A 20,997-nucleotide genomic window follows, 5' to 3' on the forward strand; every position below is an offset into this window, starting at 1 on the left:
TTGTTCATTAATTGATTAGTCGATGAATAAGGAAGCAGTTTTCAACATATATATGGTTTTGAATTCTGGAATTTCAAACAAAACTAGCCGCAACTGCCAAGCGACGTGTCCTTTTTCCTGAGGGGTGGTTTCTATTTCGTGCAATTAACTACCGTTAACTAACACAGTAAGTATGGATTGGTTTCTCATTTTGAATTTTTTAAGACAAAATTGTAATGTAACTGTAACAATGATTAGACGTTAACGTAACTGTATGTGCGGATTAATTTACTTGTTGCTGTATGAAAAATAGGTATTTCAAACAGAATAATGAGTTGTCTGAAATTTATATTTTTTTAATCATGTAACAATTTCTTTTTACTAGAGACAATCTTATTTAAGATTATCAAATATTAAAATTTCTATTGATAATGATGATTTTCTAGTAAGAATTTTCATCAAAAGGATAGTATGTCAAGGCTGTTTGTTTGTGTTATTTCAAGTTAGTAATTATTAAATTTTAATATTTAAAATTAAAAGAATTAAGGTGTATTTTTGCCCCTAAACTACTCTCCAAGGAACACCCGGTGTCCTAAATATTTTTCGTAACAATTTCACTCCTAATAAGATAATCACAAACAAATTAAAATTTAGATAATCACAAACAAAAAATCATTGATAATAAGCTTTAGGTGAAATTTAGATAATGTTTTACTTCATGAAACTGAACCAGTTCCATTAAAAAAAAATAACTAGTGAAATTAAGTGCTCTAGAATTACTTCTATTTCGCAAGAAAGTAAGAATCGATCGTGTCCTCCTCAAATTGTTGTCGTTTGCTATGGAATGTTTAAAAGAATTTTCTAATTACAGTTTTAAGCACTCTTCCCTGCTCTGTTTCAATCATGAAATAATATGTTTAAAAGGGTCTACGTTAGGTAAAACATCAATAATTCCTAAGTTTTGCTTTGTCTTTGCAGGACTGGATGTGGGAGGGGAAAACAAGAGTGGGCAATAGAGCAACAAGAAGGCTTCCTTGGGAGAGAATTTTTGCACAAACTTGCAGGATGTTGTGGAAGAATAGATGTAGCAAAGTTTTTGGCACGAAGCACCATAAAAAAAAAAAAAAAAAGATATAGCATTCTTGGTAACTTAGGTCGTGAGTGAAGATATCAACCTTGAAGGTTTCAAAGATAGAATTGATAGAACTACGGATAAAAAAAAATTGGAGATTTCCAGGTATATGTTGGGTTAAACTTGACGTCGGTGGATCATTTAATTAAGATGGTGAAGCAGCTTGCAGCAGACTCATTCGATATGAAAATGGTAATTACTTGTAGCAGGCTCATTCCATGGCAATAGGAGAGGTGGATTCATGGCAGAGGTGGATTACTTTCCTTCCACTATGAAAAAATGATGAGCATCAAGGAAGGATTAAAATTTTATTTAATTACTAGAAATGAACAAAATGGATCAAAAAAATAAAAATAAAAATAATATAATCAAAAAATGTGATGAATTACATTCATAAATAAGAGAGGTAATTCAGTTTATAAAATTAAAAATTATAATTCATAAAATTTTTAAAAGATGTGATAATTCTCACGTTTGTAATATATATTAATGAATTTTATCATATTTACCATAAAAAAATAATTTAATTTATTCTTATATTAATTTTTTCAATTTATTTTATTTTTTTTATTTTTAATAACCAAACAGGACCTAAACCTTTCCTCTTGGCTTCAAGAACATTGTTTTCTAATTCAATGAAAGCCATAGATAACATTCAAAGCATTCAAAGTCGGTTTCACCTGGCTTTTGATGTTGCTGACTATATTAGGAAATTGCTCATGCAAGATCGGGATGTTTTTCAATGGTCACTTGCACGGATTGGCTTGCATGTAATTTCTCTATACTTGATAACCAACAACATCTTGTTACGAAACCATCCCTAAATATTTATCCTTTATGAGTTATGACCTTAGATTCAATTCTAGGAACTCGAGTTAATTACCCTCTTGTTTCTTTTTCAACCTTTAGGCTTTTGCCACAAAACAAAAAAAAATGATCAAAAGTGGCATTTCATGTGTAGCCGTAATTATCCTTTTATCAATTTCCAGGCGTGGTTTATTGGGTTTCACCGAAAAAAAAAACAGATAAAATAAAAATGGAATAAAATTAAAATAAAAAAATCAGGCATGGCCAAGTTCCCAGCTGGATATAAATAAAATCCCCCCCCCAAAAAAAACCGAAAAAAAAATACCAACTTATGCTACTATCAAGGGCCAACTACAAATAAGAATCAAACCAAACTACATTTTAAAAAAAAAAAATTTGTGTACATATATAAAATATAATTTTTCCTCCTCTTCCTTTTATCCTTTTGCAAAGATATTTCCTTGGTAAAAAGACTGCGCGCACCCCTCACCATTATCACACGGTAAATTAATTTTTTATTTGGGATCATCTCACCATTATACAACAAAAAAATTAATTACAATTAAATTAAATAATAATTGATAAAACGGGCATTATAAATACAGCAGACACAGCGTATTCAAAAGTACCATTTTGGCCTGGTTTCCTCTTCCTTTTCTGTTAATTCTCGATACTGATACCACTCTGATCCAAATTTGCCAACTGGTAAAGGTGTTCTCACAAAAATCTCAACAGGCTTCGGTACATGAACTGCCAAATTCAATTCCCCAGATGTTGGTTCTGAGATTCTGTGTGACCTACCAACTGGTTCAACAGTAAACCATCCCAGACCTGATATTGCTATATCACAAGCTGGCCTGCTCCCAAAGAATAATAGAAATTTTAGAAATTTTACATTTTTATATCTATTTATTCACACACACACACACACACACACCAGCAATTTTGGCTGAGCTAAATGAGATTCTACTGCCCAAATATACTCCGGTTGGTTAGAACATGCGAAATAAGTTGCCTTTCTACTGCGCAAAAGTGGGCCGGGGGGGGGGGAGTCTATTATATCTTTGACATTATATATTTGGAAAAATACAATTGGTCCCTGTACTTCAAATGTGTTTTGTTTATAATTCCTATAATTTTATTTTGTAGTTCCCACCCTTTTAGTTTGATTCATTTGTAACGTTACTCCCTACAATTTTAAAAATGTACATAAAGACCATGAACAGGCATCGACAAAATTAATTTTGATAACATGTATTTAAGTGTTAACTCTTTTGCTGACATGTACTTAAGCTCGCCTTCGTCTTTCACATTCTGTTTAAGCCAAACATAAAAGAAAGCTTTTTTCCCCATTTACCTTCTATTTTTAACCATACCTGGCCAATTTATTTCCATGTCATGAGTATATTTTTAACATGTAAACAAATAGATTAGCAAGGTTACAACAAAATCAACTCCGTCAGTGCTGACTCATGGCCTTCATGTGTATTTTTAAAATTATAGAGACTGTTGTAAATTGATCAAAATAAAGAAACTGGAAACAACAAAATTAAGCTACAAGCACTAAACACAAACATAATCAAAATACGGGGACCTGTTGTTGTATTTTCCCTATATCTTTTTTATCACACATTTTTATTCAAGGGCATGAAAGGCATATTTCTTATCTACAAAATTACTTTCTTATTTTATTTTTTTTTAAAGATTCTACTCTCTTGCCCATTCTATTTTACAAACCAAACAGCCTAACTTGGTGAGTAAGTGATAGGGTGATACCTTTCCACATCTTCAAAATTTATTTGCAAATTACGTTCTGATTCAAGTCCTCCCCAGTTCTCGGCCTTTACTCCCCCGGTTGGTGGGGTCAGCAGATTTCCAACTTCTTTCTAAGAAGGTAAAGCAAAACCCTCATAAAATTTGGGTTGGAACTTCAGAACTATCATCAAAATGTGAAAGCAGCACAAAACCAAAATTTCATGTTCACAAGGGGAAAAGAAATCTTGCACGTAATAGCAGCACAAAAAAGTTGTAACACAGCAAAGCCGAATAGCATGCAGCAAAGCATGAGGATATTTGTGAATCTATAGATTTTCATGCAGCTCTGCATTAACATAACCAGATAGAAATTCCACCATAAGCAACAATGTGGCGAAAATAATGTTTAATAACATGCAATCGCTACCTCACATTTAATACCAAAAAGAACCTTCAACATTGTAACTACGATAACAAGTATCAAGTAGTATGCATATGCATCTTTTATTCAGGAACTATGTTCTAACTAAATTGTTATTTGAAAAGAAAACTGAAGAAGCTTGATTTATCCATCGATTGCTAGAACTGTAAACATAGGCTCAACTTGACTACTCACATTTTGCAATTTCAAGAAAAGTATAACCAAAAAAAATATTTGGTAAACTAGACCAGAAGGGCAGATTTAAGCAACAATTACTTTTCAACAAGTACATGTGACAATACCTGGTAAAAATCATCTGCATTCTCTGAGGGTACAATATGAATCTGTAGGCCCTTGGGCCCATAAAATGTCAAACGTGTTTCTGGCAGAACCTGAAAATAACAAGACGGAGGAAATTAACAAGAAAAAACCCAGTAAATCATTAATAAGATTCCCTATGACACCCCAAAACAAATAGAAGTGCATAGTAAAAAACCTTCAAGACATCAATTCTGACCAGCCCTCCCCAAAATATTGAGAATCCATTTAAGCCATTCGATTTGGAATGATCTGCTGCTACGTTATCTTCAAATACCTGAGTATTCTGGCAATAACAATGAGGAGCAAAGTTGGCAATGGAAAATGCTATTGACATAATGTCTATGTCTTGAACAATTGTGACACAAACATACTGATACAGGGAAAGATAGACCCCTCAATCGACTTTGAGGAGCAAGACAGGAAAGATCTTCAGAATGAACAACTGCAGTTTGCCTATGGTGGAGATGAACTCCTGGAGTGTCATATAGGTTCTGCATGCATTGAAAAATTAAAATATTAAACAATCATGTAACATACAAAATACAAAATTAAAATGAATGGCGTACCCCCTCTCCCAGAAAGGCATTAATTTTAATTGGGCCCAAGGTAGTTCCAGGAACAGCAGATTGTATTGGTTTGTACTTCTGAGCAGCTGCAGCAACTGGATCTTTTATTGCCATTATTTCTGACATCAGAAATAACATGTCACAATGGAGATACATGAGAATTTGAAATTCTAAAAATGATGTGGTAAATAAAAATAATTTGAGGTAGAATTATTAAACTATACATGTACATATAACATTGATATGTCTCGGCACTAAATTCAACCAAAACTCACTTGAACCGCACAAAATGATGTATTGATGAAAGCCTACTGTACTTATAACACAATCCTACACTTGTTTATCTAATATACAAGGTTTATAACCTATAGGTTCGTGATATACAATGTTTATCTGATATACAAGGTTCGTGACCTATAGGTAACCACTTGGACAAGACTACGGCTGATTGGCTCAGTATTCCAGAGGAATGTGAATGTTTGACCACAATGCAAATGACGAGAAATTACTTATTCAATAAGATGGGCTTATGCAACAAAACAAGCATCTAAATTTACAAGGATAAAACAACTGGGAAAAAATCAGCATGATCAAACATCATTTTGTTCAGAGAAAATTTTAAATCATACTATACTAAACCAAATTATTAGATAATGAATAAGTTTAATGCTAGTGCTTATGATGCGTAGAAGTATAACTGACTTACTCAGTAAAGCATTAATGAATGCAGATTTCCCAACATTAGCTGACCCCTATAAGGAAGTGTGAAAAGATAAAGAAATAAATAAATAAAAGCTTCAGTGAAGTCAGTTCAATATGCCAAAAAAGGACCTCAAAATATTATCCCAGGATAATATAATGTTTTTATGATAAATCACAGTTAAACATAATCATGCTAGTGTGGCGCTTTCAAATATTTCTGCTAAGCTTATCTCCTTAAATTCAGCATTTTAAGGTAAGGTTCAATTGCTGCATATTTTGCACAGTGGAGTCCACAATCCAACAAGCACAAGTTTATACAGATATGCAAGCACATAGTACGGATAATATACTGAATGCAAACTAAAAACTATGAACTCATACAGTTATGCAAATGTTATCAGTGTGCAGGAAAGGTTGTTATCAAAATCTTAAGGCGTGATCAAACTAACTTTATAAGAAGTTTCAAATATACATATTGATCAGAAACCAGTAAAGGAACACTTTAATATTACTAACCCCAAATAATTATTAGTTAAATCTATAGGGGAGGAAAAAAGGTTCGACCAGATGAGTCATAAGATCTATTTTTGAATCACATATACATGATTTTGTATTTTCAGAGGAAAAACAAATTCCATTGAAAGTTCAACAAGAGGATAGACATAGGAACATCGTGTCATGCTTCAATCACAATCTTCTTAAGCATGCGAAGCTTCCAATTCAGAGGCTTACCAGAATGTACACATCTCGTCCCTGAACAAATTAAATAAATGGAACTTTATTAGAGGAAAAAATAAGAAAAAGTCAAAGTTAACAGTTCCCATCTTTAAGAAGAATATAAATGATGGGATATTGGATAAGAATAATACCATATATGAACGTTGGGATTTTGGAATATATCACTTCTGTATGGATTGGAAATTCATGGTAATAAGGAATTCAAAACATTCATCCATCAATAATGAGATTTTAACCAAAAAAAATACACCCCCGTTTCTTCATCAAGCAAGAAAATTTCAAGAGCCAGCATATCAATTTTACACTTCAGGCTATCCAAAGTAACTAAAAGGAGGCATCATGCCTTACATGACACATGAAATGACCAATAAATAAAAGCATTTCAAATTACAATGAAAATTGTGACACAGTTACCACAAATAACATAACATTTGGCAATTCATATTACAGAATAAAGACCTAACATTTTTCAAAACACATAAGCCATGCCGTCTTCAATATAAAATTGAATGGATGCATCTCATCAGATTTTCTGAAAGAACCTCTCAATTTGTCTAAGAAATGTGATTAGTTGGAAAAGACTAAGCTACAATTGAAAAAGACCAGGTGAAAAGTACCTTCTTTTCTTTCTGGATTTCGGACACCACTCCAGTTATCCCAACTAATGATTTAGAACTGGTGAGATGAACACTAAGAACACTGCAAAGAATATCAGTGTGAGGCATGAGAAGTTAAAGTCTTCCAATTAGCTCCTCGTATTATGAAAGTGGGATTTATTTAAAGTAATAATACATAATAACATTTTCAATTGAATTCATGTAATGATATTACAATCAAAAAAAGGAACACAAATGAATTAATTCTAAGTTTATAATTTATTATGGAGAATATTAATCATCAAATGAAACTTACTTTAGCCTTTTTTTAGTAACAGCTTCTACAACCCAATCCCCAACACAATTAAGATCAGTATCTCTTGGAAGGAGATCGATCTACAAAAAAGATATATGGTTACATTTAAAGATCTATATGTTTGTATAAACAAAATCAGCTACATGCACATGATATAGTTACCTTAGTCACCACCAGTATTATTGGATTGGCACCAGCAAGATCACGTACACGAGACAAAAAGCTGCCATTGAAGTCAACAATATCAACCTAGAAGTAATTACTTCAACAAATTAGATCATGAAGCTTCATCACTTTCAGCCATCATCATTAATTGGATAGAAAAAAATATCTCAGATTTTGCAAAACAATTGATGTCGTATGATACAAAATTTTCCAAGTAAACTATCTAGCACGAGAACAACACCATAGAACTTAATCATCAGTTACGTAACATGAATCAATCCCTAAATCAATTGAAAATTTTATAATCTTAGCAAAAAGATTAAATTATGAAGTAACAATTATATTGACAAACTGACTGCAGAACTACATAATAGTACTCAATACAAGAACCATGTTATTATATTTTACATATACTAAGCATCTCTAAAGAAAATTATTTTAATCCACAAAAAGAAAAAGTTAGATTTACCAATTTCACAATTAAAGCTTTCTCATGGCGTAAATGAGACAATTTTTCTCGAAGCTCTTCAGCTGTAATAAATTGTTTACCACCAGAGTATCCTCCATGTCCACCAACAGCAGTTACCATCTTCCCATGAGACAAAAGTCGGCATCGCCCACATAGAATGGTTTTAAGCTGGTGATGTTTCTTCTTCTGCATAATTAACAAGCACTTGGCAAGTAATAAACTTTATGCAGGCCCTACAACTACAAGTCAACTTCATTCTAGACATCTTTCTTTTGCACGTACATCAAAAGTATAAATGCAAAACTTCGGATTATGAAAATCATTCCAAGTTACAATTCATTTTGCATCTCTTACCACTTATACAGTGGCCACGCAAAAGTGCACCGCAAACCAAAAGGTTATGACTGAAATGAATGAGAAAAGTGAATGCAACAACTTCAAAGACTGTGTGCATGTTTGGCTCTCTGTTAAAGAAAATGATGTAGGGAAAGCCCCATTTAGAGAATCCAGTTTTGCCAAACCAAACTTCTACTTGCGTTGAGAAAAACCGAGGCTTGGGAAAGAAAACCCAGTTTAGCAAAAGCAACCAAACAAGTATTATATCATTATTTTCAAGAAACTACTGTTGAATAAATACTTCATTGCATTTCTTTTCTTTCTCTGCCTCATTCCCACTTCGATGTGCTTTTGTGCCAAAACCTAAAAAATGTCAATCATGATCCGATTAATAATTACTCGTTTCAAATATATATTAAATCCTATAGAATTCAAGCCCGACCACTATCAATCAGCCACACAAACATCCATCAAACGGGAAATTGACAAGTTCAACTTCAGTCACCGCATCGAACCAATAAAGACAGACTTCAACATTCAAATTGATTTTTTAAGTTCAGCTCCAAAATGGACTAAATCTGGGTTTTACCATAGAAGAATTTAAGATTCATTAATCTGCTGTAAAGTAAAACTACAATTAAACACCCGTCAAAATATAATATTAACTTTATCTACTTCAGAACGCATTGAAAAAGGCAGGCATTTCAAGAACGTGATTTAGGTCCAAGTGAAAATCTGAAATTACATCCAAAAAGAAGTCACATCCGAAAACGGGAGGGCGTATGTCCCGAAAGGCTGAAACTATCCCAACCCAACCTAACCAGAATTCAATTTCGAGAGCTACGTTTAATACACTCGCTGAAACAATAAAATAATTATAATAATAGATTAAAATACCAATTCATAAGTCTTCAAATCCACATAACCAGGGGCATCAATCTCCGAAGTTTGCAACGGAGCTCCACACCCATAACAACAAGCAACGGCCAAAGAAGCTTTCATCACAAGCTTCTCTTTCTTTTGCTTCTTCCTCTCCTTCTTGTTCTCTTTGAGGACTAGCTTCAGAGCCTCAACGGACTTCTGCTGTTCAAGGTGCCTCTCACCGGGTGTGGGAGCGGCTGCGCCGGTACCTTCAGGTTCCACCTGTTCATATTCTGTGAAATGCACATCTGATAATGGCGGTTTCCGAGAAGCCTGTGTTTGTAACTTGGAGAATTCGCAGATCATAAGGGAAGGCTTCGCATCCAATTGGGACAATTTAGAGTTGAAGGGTAAGAAGTGGTGTGCGATAGAGACAGAGAGAGAAGGTAGGACAGTGAAGAGGGTTTTAAGCGCCATAGCAGAGAGGTTTTAGTTTTCCATTCCTCATCCACACTAGTTCTGTTCCAGTGAGTCTCCGGGGGAGCACTATTGTAATACTGAAAGGTGAAGGAAACGACTTGGCGTTCGGTCAGATATTTTAAAAAAAAAAATCATAAATTTCCTAAAATTTATTATTAAAAGTTAAAGATTGTATAAATGCTTTATATTTTATTAAAATACATTTAACACTGAAAAAAATGATGTTATATTTAATTTTAATTAGATGTTTAACTTTAATACCATCACACAATAAATGCTACTAGTATTGTATTAATGAAAGTTTTAAATGTTATTTTCGATAGAAAAAGTTTGAAATGTTATGGATCTTGGTAGGATCAAATAAGGATACATTACACTTGTTAAAATATCTCCCACGATGTATCCACAAAAAAAAGATCTCTCACGACATTACAAAGAAAAAATTGTGACTTTTAAACTTATAAATTATAACTTTGGGGGGGGGGGGGAGACTAGCCATGTCTTATAAATTAAACAAAAAAAAAAAAAGGATTAAAAACCGTTCTTTACCCTAACATTTGTTAAGAGCTCCTAACAATTTTAGCAAAAGAAAAATCATATTTCCACCATAAACCCATTATCTTTTTCATTATCACCAATATAAAATAGTTGTAAGACATACAAATAATAACAACAAAATACTCTTACCCGTTTTGACCATCTAAAGGCCTAAAGAACTGAAAGTAATAATAGCAAGAATCGAACCGAATTTTAACAACAAAATGATGATAAAATGAGTTAAAACGCTTTACTATCATCATTTGCAAACTCCACAAGTATTCCACATCAATAAAATAAAGAAGAAAATAACAACTCTTTAATGAAAAAGCAATTTTGGTCTTGAAAAAAATTGTTTAAGAGAGAGAATGAGATTGCCTCACCCTTCAATATAAAATGGCCAGCACTCCAAAAAAAAAGTTAGAGGAAAAAATGATCTTTAACCCATAAAAAAAATGTTATTTAAGTACTGAATGAAAATTAGTAATGAAATATAATCATTCATAAATAATAAACATAATAGGTCCTACAAAGCTTTTTTTTAATTAAATTTTGCATTCAACTCTCACCATTTCAACCTAATGGTGCAGACTAAAAAATACATCAATGCCTTGATGGCACTCAAAAAAATTCACCAATAAATAAATATAGAAAAGTCTGGATCAACAGCTCAATCGGGCAGATAAGAAGGAAACATTACCTGTCAGAAGAAGATTTTTGTGCAAGTAATCAACACGTCCAGAGCAACAAGTAAAACTGGGCGAGGGGGTTTCTCTCTACAGTGTAAAATTTCAAACAAGCATGCTATTCTTTAGAGTATAAACAATGGTATGTCCTAAACTAAAGAGGCTGCATTTCCAAATGAGTATGCTCATTGTTTTTGTTAGCAGAAGTTGATTCTGAATTTTCCTTGCCATCATCTGTGGAGCTCATCTGTTGAACCGGAGGCGGATTCACGACCGTCATCGGCATGGCAACACTGTCGGCAAGCCGTCCCCTCATCTCCCTGTGCTCCTGACACAAGGCACACCAATGCAAGCAGCAGTGTACACAACATGGGTCGCATGGCGAGTTCTGTAACCATGACAGCATATATGTGGGCAAACAAGATGAAATAAAATGGATAAGAAAATAAATAAAAAATGATATTTGTACCTCTAAATTAAATAATGATTACAATGATATGATAAATATCATTTTTCATGGAGTAAAAAAAAAAGGGAGAATGACATTAAAATCCCAAAACTCAAAATTTATAATAGTTAAGTCTCAGAAAAAATTTTATGAAAAATTAGTTGCAATAATAAAACATTTAAATTTTAAATATAACTCTGAGTTTACAGTTAAAATTCCCATTTACAACTGTTTGAATTAATATTTGTAACTTGCTTTTAAAATATTTGTTGAGTACTTAACTGTCATAGATTTCATGTTTTGGAACTTTATTGTCTTTCTCCCAAAACTGAATCTTTTTCAGTCAAAAATACCAAACCAACCCTATGATTCCTCTGTATGTTTGTACTAAAAGAAAGAGGAAACACTGAATATTTGAAGATTGGCAAATTGACAAATTCCAAAAGAATATTATCTAAATCATCTTGGATTTACAGACTTATGCATAAAAAATGAATAATGAAACCATTCACATGACAAAAACTTCACCATAAAAGATAGGATTGAGGATTCCCATTGCTATCTTACCTAACTGACTGTTCCCAATAATTGATTCTCTCTAACCACGTCTTCCAGGGATTATCAAATTAATAGTATATCCAAGCTTATTTTCAAAACAAAAAAAATCAACTATGAGGGATATCATTGTGCTAGGAAAATTACAGGGAGTGATAACCCCTACCATCAAAATTTGTTATTTGCCCATCACTACGAATACATACTTGAACTTTCACAGAAATTTCATCACTTTGAAATAAAAATTGCATGATTTATTTAAAAATGGCTGAAGCAAGACTTTGTCATGCAGCATTACAAGTCCCCAGCAAGTATGCAACCATGTAATGTAAGATTAACACTAATGGTAGAATCATCAACCATGTAACAAATGCATTTCTTTTGTTTAATGTTTAGCACACCAACAGACTTGTCATTAATCAATATTCTGTTTTTCTTCCCCCTCTTTTTTTTTTTTTAATGCTTTGAAGCTTGCGTTTATTCTCTTTCTAAGATATGCATTTACCACTCCCAGTCTTATGGACTTCGGCTTTTCATCGCAACAGTTACCTCAATTAAGAAGGAAGGCTAACAGAACAGAACAGACACCGACAGAAGGGCATGCTTTTTAGTATGCAAAATTTCTACGTTACATGCTGATGCATCCCTCTAGTAGATGGTGACATTTGGTATTTTGCACCCCATTTTTTAAATGATAACAAAACAAAGTGAATGTGAAAGAGAAATTAAACATGTACCTTTAGGTGATACTTCTTCTGTAGGGATTGCCGAACTAGACCGGTGTAAATTCCACACATCCACCAAGTAAAAAGTAAACCCTCACCAATCAGAAATGCTGTCCCAGGTTCAATACCATGAAAAATTGCAGTCGCTGCTGCTAGAGCCATGCCACCTTCAACAAATATAGCATGACAAATGCATGGCTTGTTCCAAGGAGTGTCTTCCCTCAAGCTTTCTACATTTCGCCCAAATAATACACAAGGACAAAACAGTCCTGTTAAGCCTGAAATGAAGGATCACAATGTCCAGAAACAATAAATCCCATCTTCTATCACAGTACTAGAGCCACGCATAACTGAAGCAAAAATCTTAACAACATTTAGTAAATGAAGTATATTGAAGAGAATCGCAATAAAATGGTCAAATCTCAAGACATATTTCATATATTATTTTAAGCAACACAGATTTCAGTGCCTGGTCAATGTGATCTAGACATCTAGTTGATAACATGCAACTACCTAAAGTCTAAAACATGTTCAATTCTTCCTAAATGCTTAATCTCACTAACAAAACAAACCATAATATTAATAATACTGGCATGCTTCAAGTTATTGATTACAGCTGTCAGCTAGCCCAGGCCACATAGGCCCAACTCTAACTGGCCCTAAGTGTGGGTGTATGTGGACAAATCCAGTGTAGTGATTTTCTTTCATCGCAAAATGAGAGAAGAATCAATAGCCTATCATTTGATAAATATTATTATGTCAACTTGTTATTTGAGAAATTTGACACACACACACACACACGTAGACACATATGAGGCTGAGTTTTTCACAACAAAAAATTCAATTCTTGCCCAAATTTTGTTCTCCAACTTCAACACCAGTGTTGTTAAAGGCGAAAGAAGCACTCAAGGCGCAAAGCTGGTAAAACGCCTTAGGCGCAAAGCGCTACAAAGGCACACGCCTGAGTGAAGCAAGGCGCCACTACAGATAAAATGCATAATACATAGATTATAGACAACAAACCATAGATAAAGTGATAAATATAAATCTACTTCAATCAAAAACTTCTACAAAACTACAACAAAATAATATAAACTATTCCAATAATCAATCAAGTGCATAAAATGTCTTTAAAATATGAAAAAACAATATTGAGGCCTATAAAAAAATCAAACTAGAAATCTGAATCAGATTCAGATGCGGCAAGCTCAGGACTTTCTCCTTCTTCATTGTTGGATTTATATCATTCATCGTCTTCCTCTAACTCATCTGAATCAAAATTTGCAAGTTCCTCAATGTTGGTAATCGGTTGTTTTCCTTTAGCTCTAGATGAGCTAGCTTTTTTTCCTTTAGCTTGGCTTTGGCTTCTTGTTTGTTTAATTGGTTCTCCAACACCTGCTGCTGATGCAACAGCCCCCATGTTAACTCTTCATTCTCATCATCACCAAAAACACGCTCATCTGCTGCGTCCTCATCGACACCCATCATACTACCAAGTAGCCATTCATTACTTTCATCAATATCCGCCAAGGAAATGGGATCTACATCTTGCCTATCATATCTATTTTTCAGTGCTTGATTGTATTTCACAAAGACCAAATCATTGAGTCTATCTTGAGCAAGCTTGTTCCACTTTTTTGTATGAATCTAAGTGGAAAAATCATATATAATAATTAATTATCTTAATATGAAGTGAAGATATGATAAAACATAGCATTGACCTATTTTAAAAAATTGAAATATTTAAATTTAACCTGCTCAAACACACTCCAATTACGTTCACAGCCTGATGCACTACAAGTAAGGCTTAGTATTCTGATTGCCAAATGTTGTAAATTAGGGCTAGAGCTTCCATAAGAAGCCCACCATTCCGCTACAGTCATAAAAATAATACATAATTATTTAACTAAATTAGTAAAACTAGGACTATTAAATAACTAATGTGTGATTATAATCTACCTAGAGCTCTTGTTTTCCTTGTTCTAATGGCCAAATCAACCCCAAAAAGTCCCTCTGCTCTTTTATATATTGTCAATTCATTCATGATCTTCTCTTGGGCGGTTGGGTCTTTCACAAGTCTCCCTATGCAAGATATTAGGCCCCTAGTGATTTCTTCATCAAACTCTATTTCTGGATTGTCATAATAATATTCTGGATTTAGGAGATGAGCTGCAGCATGTAGAGGTTGATGAAATTGGCAATTCCACCTTTCATCAATAATATGAAAAATCTCTCTATACTTATCTTCATTATTATCAAATGCCTTTTGAATTGCCTCCTTGGCTCTATCCATTGCTTCATATATATAACCCATGGCTGGTTTTTTTTCATTATCTACAAGTCTTAGCACTCGAACAAGAGGTCCCATAACTTTTAATATATAAGAAACGGTATTCCAAAAAGAAGGCATAAGCACACTTTCAACCACACGCTTTCCTTTAAGTTCTCTTGACCACTTACTTGATTCCCACTTCTCTGAAGTAAACATAGTCCTCAATGCAGTTTTCTGTTGATGAATGCTTTTAAGAGTAAGATATGAAGTGCAGAATCTAGTTTTGCCAAGCCTCACCAACTCCTTTTGCTTAGTGAACTCTCTCATCATATTTAGAAGTCCTACGTGGTTATATATATACCCTATCAAATTGATTGCTCTTGCCAAAGTCTTTGATACCCTAAAAATTTTTCCAATGTCTTCTAATATAAGATCTACACAATGTGCTGCACATGGTGTCCAAAAAAGATTCAACCTTTTCATTTCTAATAATTTACCAGCAGCTTTAAAGTTAGACCCATTATCCGTCACTATTTGAACAATATTCTCTTCCCCAACATGGTCAACAAAATCATCAATCAAATTGAACAATCTTTTTACTGTTTTAACATATAAGGATGCATCAACAGATTTTATAAACATTGTGCCAGCTGGGCAATTCACTAAAAAATTTATCAAGCTTCTATTTGTTCGGCTAGTCCACCCATCAAGGATAATGGAACAGCCTTTTCTTTTCCACATATCTCTATGATTTTTCACCATATCATTTGTAAGTTCAACTTCTTTCTTCAAAATGGGCACCCTCAACTCATAGTAACTTGGGGGTTTTAGATTTGGACTATATTGTCCAATAGCTTCAATCATAATTTTAAAGGAATCCATGTTAGCAACATTAAATGGAATGCCAGCTTGGTAGAAAAATCGACCAATGTATTGACAAACCATAGCTCTTCTCTCCTTATCAAATTTATCAATTATATTTCCATCTCGCAACTTTCCTTATTTTCGTAATTGAATAACTTGCTCTGGTTTCCTCATAAAAGAATCCATGGGACCTTTTTGTCTAGGCTTCTTTGATGTAAGCATAACATTTTTTCCTTTCTTTCCATACAACTCCTCCTCCTCCTCCTCCTCTTCACCATGCATACTTATATCCACAACATTTATAATTGGATTATCATATGTCTCTTTTTCTACCTTTTTTTTGTCCATGTAATCTTGCAACTCCTTCCTCACATTATCAGGACACTTCAAACATTTAGCAGCATTCCTATTACCTCCAACTTGATGCAACTTAGCTCTATGAATCCCTCCTTTTGTAGATTTGTTACAAAAGGAACAAGTTACAGTATTGGTGTCATTTGGGTCACTCAAGAAATTATATTTCCATCCAGGGTCTTTTCTCTTATTCTGTTCTTGTTGCTTGTTTTGACCTTGACCACTACTTTCAGCCATGGAAGCACTAAAAACTGGGGAAAATACCAGGAAAAACCAAAAAAGAGAATGAAAAATTAAAGGTTTGTTTTTTGAATAATTGTTCTGTGTGTTGTAGTGCTAAAGGCCTAAAATCAAACAAATCAAATAAGAAAAACAGAAAATAATATGATGTTTGAAACTTAGAACCTGATTGTTAGAGTGCAAGATGTGCAAGACGTGCAAGACGTGATCCTTGGAGATATTGCTCACTTGCTCTAAGCCTCGAGACACACTGATGCCAATACCAAATAACAGTAATAGGTTTTCTTTTTATATCTTAAAAACTATACATTGGGAGGGATTTTAAAGTCTTAAACTTTCCTAAAAATTTTCCTTCAGATAGCAAAATTTTCTCAATCATATTTAAAATTTAAATCAAAGATAATTTCTTATAATTAATTAAAATATTTTTCTATATATAATATTTTTCATTATCTTTTATTTAAAATTCAAATCTTCCCTAATTTATTATATGTTATACGTTTCTCCCACAAGATAGGATAGGATTTGTTAAATCTTTTATAATTGTCTCAATCATATTTAAAATTTAAATCCAAGATAATTTCTTATAATTAATTAAAATCTTTTTCTATATATAATATTTTTCATTATCTTTTATTTAAAATTCAAATCTTCCCGAATTTATTATATGTTATACGTTTCTCTCACAAGATAGGATAGGATTTGTTAAATTTTTTATAATTATTTACTATATTTTTTTATCATATTTTAATGGATTTTGGTCAAAAAAAAATCATATTTTAATGGATGATATTCAGTCCACGATGCTGAACTTATGGCCAGCTAGCATACTCGCACGATACGGTCGTACCCAGTCGGTGGAGTGCAAACGAGTTCTCGTCTCTAATTCTTGCATACCCAGTCGACACCGACAGCCGAACAAGAACCAACTTCTACTCTTCTTTTCGGTTCTTTCACACCCAGTCAACATTCTTCACTCCTTCATCTTCCTTTATCGTCTTCTCTTCTGAAATCTTCCGTCTTTGTCTTCTCTTCTAATCTTCTCATCTTCACTGCTTCCAAGCACTATCAGTCGCGCACCTTTAGGATATGCGAGGCACACAAGGCGCTCAAAGGCGAGCGCCTAATGAAACCCATCGCCTCTCTTCACTTGAGAGGCGATGGCCAAGTTCAGCGCCTCGCCCAGGCGCCTTAGGCGCTAAGGCGAGCACCTTTTACAACACTGTTCAACACCTTTCTTGTAAACAAACAAACAAAACAAACAACAACTAGCCTTTATCCCACTAGGTGGGGTCGGCTACATGGATTGCAAGACGCCATTGTGCTCTATCATTTATCAAGCTTTTAAGAATATTATTAATTAACAGATCGCGTTCAATAACTTCCAAAAGTGTTCTCTTAGGCCTTCCTCTACCTCTCTTAATCGGACACAAAGTTATATGTTCCACTCTTCTCACCGGTGCCTCCCTTGGTCTTCTTTGTACATGCCCAAACCCTCTCAACCGATTTTCTACCATTTTTTACTCAATAGGTGCCACCCTCACTTTTTCGCGTACGTGCTCATTTCGAATTTTATCTTTACGTGTATGTCCGCACATCCATCGTAACATTCTCATCTCTGCTACTCCAACTTTATGCTCTTGTTGTCCCGTTAGAGCACCTTTCTTGTAATTTGAAAAAAAAAAAAAAGGAAAAAGTTTGGACCTATGGACCTAGCCTAACACAACCCTAGTAAGCCATGAGACCCAAAAAGGTACGTTCAAACGACATATCATTTTACTAGCCCAGCCCTATTTATTTTTTAGTGTTGAAAGGGCTCGCCCTAAAGGCCTAACCAGTCTTAAATGTTATATAATTGAGACAATGACCATTAGTCTCAACTACCGATTGATGTCATGAGAGATTGATCAACAATTAAGTAACTTACAACTTCCCCTATCTTCAGCACATCCAAAGATCCCAGTTGTCCAAGGTTCATCTGCAGGAGGTGAGTAGCTTTCAGGTAGCTCCTGTCCACATTCACTGCATTTGCGAACAGCCAACTGAAAAGTTGGGAGAAAGAAAAAATTATCATATATTTGTTACCCAGCTCACATTAAGAACATGCACCATTTATCTGAAGGTTTAATATTACATTGTCTCACATATGAAACTATCCCTTGAACTTTATTTTGAACGAGTATAAAATATCTTATTTGTGTGAGCACGTATAATATGAACAATCATTGTTATTTTCCTATTGTTAATTGTATCTTGTACGCTGTAACCACCATCAATGCATCATGTTTCAAGATAATAGCCATCTGTTTCAAACCCCTAGGCCGAGGGACTAAACCAGTGGAAAAGGTTATATCCCAATCATTAATCAATACCAACTGAAGGCAGAAAATAAGAGCAAAATTTGTATCACTCTACATTCCCAGATCTTTGCAACACCAAACTTTCAAACAATCTCATAGAAATTAACTTAATGCGTTGATTTCTGCCTTTCTCCTAGTGCCAATGAGATAAATTCAGGTTGGAGATCACTGATGGAAGAGTCATGATACCATAAACCTAAGAATGTTATACACAAAAACAGAATTACATAGTAAAGACACATTATCATATCCAAGCTTTCTTTTTCAGTCTGACTTTTCTTCATTTGTCTTTTACAGCAGCAATGGTTTGAAGAAGCGTCCTTCTTAGACAAGAAAGGCATTACCATTTCCAACTATTAGAGCTAATAGTTTTAACGGTGTGTAAAAAGATTTCCAGGGTTGTCTTGACAATTCTATAATATGCAAGGTTTCCCATTATAAAGTTAAAAAACAACGATATCCGAAAACTTGCGGTTCTAAACACATACAAATATGGCCAAGTCAATTACAATAACGCAGAAGCATTGTCAACTTTCTTGTAACTTCATTTCTCCACCTTAATATAGCCTTAGAACAAGCAGTGTCCAATGCGGTAAATGCTACCCTTAAATCTTGATATTATTAACAAAATAAACTTCATCAGAAGGTAGTGGGGATTGGTTAGTCATTGCTTGATCCGGGCCGCAGGATCAAGTGGCTTCTGCATATGAGAGGAATGCAAAATATTCCATACACGGTAGCTTAAATTCATTACCCACATTGCTGTTTCCATACCACCCACAACTCTAGAATTGTTAACTACACCGTACAATCACTCTGTGATGCTTTTCTTCCTTAAAAAATTAGCCTCAGAATGCACCCAGAAACTCTTCAACGAGTTCTCATAAAAAATACACACAAATGGGCATCAGATATAATCCTAAAATTCATTTAAATGACAACTGATTCAATTCGCAGAAAGGCGTGAAATCGAATTCTTCAATATTAATACCCAAATCAAAACCTATAGCACCATCATAAGGTACCAAAAACAAAACGGATCTAGGGCAGATTTCCACAGCAATTGAGTTCAAACCAAGTCAAAATAAGTCAAACCTGAGGAACCTCAATTGGCTGATTAAGTTCGCCGGGCTGGATATCCTGAAGAGGCGCCTGATCTTTAGAGAGCTTCACGTAACGCGATTGCTTCCTTTCGTCCATCCGATCTCACAAAAACACCACAATAAAAAAAAACTGCAAAAAAAAAAAACCAACTAAGAACCACACAATACGCGTCTGTTTGATGCTAAGAAACGGCAAAGAAAAATACAGAAGAAGCCAAATCTTAAACACTACAAGATCACGAGAATTACTAATTATCTTCGTATGTGTCTGCCGCTAATCAGTCTAGATTTATGGAAACGATAGAAGACTGGGGGGGTGAAGTTCAGCGGATTCTTCGAATAAAAGGAACAAAAACGGAATAGCGAAAGAAAAATAAGGAAGGAAAATGACTAGCTGCTACTGCGGGTCAAACACTCGAACCGACTAAACATACATTGGATGATATTACGAACAATTTTTTCGTATTGAACAATTTTTAATTGCGTCCGGCCTAACGAGCGCTCTGGGTCTTCATAAGCGATCAAGTGGCTTTCTAGAAGAATTTGATCGTCCTAAGTATAAGTCATTTTATAAGAATTTATATATTATTAATTGTTTTATTTCCTTATACACCATCCTTAAAAAAATATAAGATATTTTTAATTAAATTTTATCTTTTAATAAAATAATTACTTATTTTTAAACTAACTTTATATTTTTATATTTACATCTATTAAACACCCTACAATAAATATAAAATTATTTATCAATAGAGACACTTTTAAGGAAAAAAAAAAAAAGCAATGAATGCATCTCGAAACACAAAAATACCTTATATTTTTTAACAGAAGGAGTGTGTATTATTAATTATTTTATTTTAAATATATCCTATTCTCAATTTTTAATAAGATGATAAATAATGTTTTTTTGAAATTTATGAGATTAATTTGCGATGAAAAAAGAAATCAAAGAAACCTTTAAACAATTTTAGTAGTATAACTAAATTTTTTTAAGTTCTTTTAGATTAGTCATACTGATTTATGATAAAAACCAAAGAAAGTAATATTTTTGGTATGTTAGTCAACTTGATATATACTCCTTCTGTTCAAAAATGCAAGGTATCTTTTTAGGAGTTAGATGTTAAAAAATGTAAGACATTTTTAATCTTTTGAGATATAATCATTGCTTTGCTTTTTTTCAAAAGTATCCCTATCAATAGTGACTTTATA

The 20,997-nt window shown here is 33.6% G+C and overlaps 3 protein-coding genes across 6 annotated transcripts; all 3 read right to left on the reverse strand.

Moving 5' to 3' along the window:
* Window positions 1-2,410: 2,410 nt before the first annotated feature.
* On the reverse strand, window positions 2,411-9,694 carry LOC129316367 (putative nitric oxide synthase). 2 transcript variants are annotated; one of them, XM_054960753.1, is made up of 13 exons: window positions 9,201-9,694; window positions 7,968-8,153; window positions 7,496-7,582; window positions 7,334-7,413; window positions 7,039-7,120; window positions 6,416-6,436; window positions 5,688-5,733; window positions 4,982-5,100; window positions 4,787-4,906; window positions 4,591-4,698; window positions 4,397-4,486; window positions 3,695-3,804; window positions 2,411-2,775 (listed from the first exon to the last, which is right to left on the reverse strand). In XM_054960753.1, exons 1-13 carry the CDS (start codon window positions 9,639-9,641, stop codon window positions 2,538-2,540), a joined length of 1,728 nt encoding a protein of 575 aa, XP_054816728.1. In that variant the 5' UTR covers window positions 9,642-9,694; the 3' UTR covers window positions 2,411-2,537. The 2 variants fall into 2 exon arrangements, with proteins under 2 accessions (XP_054816728.1, XP_054816729.1); XM_054960754.1 differs by lacking the exon at window positions 2,411-2,775 and having other exon boundaries at window positions 3,719-3,854.
* Window positions 9,695-10,661: 967 nt separating this feature from the next.
* On the reverse strand, window positions 10,662-20,289 carry LOC129316197 (cell number regulator 6-like). Of its 2 annotated transcripts, none has more exons than XM_054960497.1 (5): window positions 20,223-20,289; window positions 19,781-19,918; window positions 18,253-18,367; window positions 12,608-12,873; window positions 10,662-11,255 (listed from the first exon to the last, which is right to left on the reverse strand). In XM_054960497.1, exons 2-5 carry the CDS (start codon window positions 19,883-19,885, stop codon window positions 11,022-11,024), a joined length of 720 nt encoding a protein of 239 aa, XP_054816472.1. In that variant the 5' UTR covers window positions 19,886-19,918; window positions 20,223-20,289; the 3' UTR covers window positions 10,662-11,021. The 2 variants fall into 2 exon arrangements, with proteins under 2 accessions (XP_054816472.1, XP_054816473.1); XM_054960498.1 differs by lacking the exon at window positions 20,223-20,289 and adding an exon at window positions 20,038-20,216 and having other exon boundaries at window positions 19,781-19,917.
* LOC129316196 (uncharacterized) lies at window positions 12,880-16,796 on the reverse strand. Of its 2 annotated transcripts, none has more exons than XM_054960496.1 (2): window positions 14,350-16,796; window positions 12,880-14,242 (listed from the first exon to the last, which is right to left on the reverse strand). In XM_054960496.1, exons 1-2 carry the CDS (start codon window positions 14,476-14,478, stop codon window positions 13,856-13,858), a joined length of 516 nt encoding a protein of 171 aa, XP_054816471.1. In that variant the 5' UTR covers window positions 14,479-16,796; the 3' UTR covers window positions 12,880-13,855. Both variants share the same exon structure in this region; 1 of them encodes a protein (XP_054816471.1).
* Window positions 20,290-20,997: the final 708 nt, after the last annotated feature.

Source organism: Prosopis cineraria, unplaced genomic scaffold, assembly GCF_029017545.1.
Source record: "Prosopis cineraria cultivar Desert tree isolate PC_DT_omini unplaced genomic scaffold, ASM2901754v1 PC7, whole genome shotgun sequence".
Taxonomy (NCBI): Eukaryota; Viridiplantae; Streptophyta; class Magnoliopsida; order Fabales; family Fabaceae; genus Prosopis; species Prosopis cineraria.

What these genes read in the sequence shown, in the direction of transcription:
- LOC129316197 (XM_054960497.1), bottom strand. Translation starts at nt 19,885, where the DNA reads ATGGACGAAAGGAAGCAATCGCGTTACGTGAAGCTCTCTAAAGATCAG. An exon ending in AGCCAATTGAGGTTCCTCAG is followed by an intron (nt 18,368 to 19,780) that starts GTTTGACTTATT and finishes CCAACTTTTCAG; the next exon opens with TTGGCTGTTCGCAAATGCAG. An exon ending in TGCTGAAGATAGGGGAAGTT is followed by an intron (nt 12,874 to 18,252) that starts GTAAGTTACTTA and finishes CCTTCATTTCAG; the next exon opens with GCTTAACAGGACTGTTTTGT.
- LOC129316196 (XM_054960496.1), bottom strand. Translation starts at nt 14,478, where the DNA reads ATGACTGTAGCGGAATGGTGGGCTTCTTATGGAAGCTCTAGCCCTAAT. An exon ending in ATTGGAGTGTGTTTGAGCAG is followed by an intron (nt 14,243 to 14,349) that starts GTTAAATTTAAA and finishes TTTTCCACTTAG; the next exon opens with ATTCATACAAAAAAGTGGAA.
- LOC129316367 (XM_054960753.1), bottom strand. Translation starts at nt 9,641, where the DNA reads ATGGCGCTTAAAACCCTCTTCACTGTCCTACCTTCTCTCTCTGTCTCT. An exon ending in ATTTGAAGACTTATGAATTG is followed by an intron (nt 8,154 to 9,200) that starts GTATTTTAATCT and finishes TTAATTATGCAG; the next exon opens with AAGAAGAAACATCACCAGCT. An exon ending in ATGCCTTTCTGGGAGAGGGG is followed by an intron (nt 4,907 to 4,981) that starts GTACGCCATTCA and finishes CAATGCATGCAG; the next exon opens with AACCTATATGACACTCCAGG.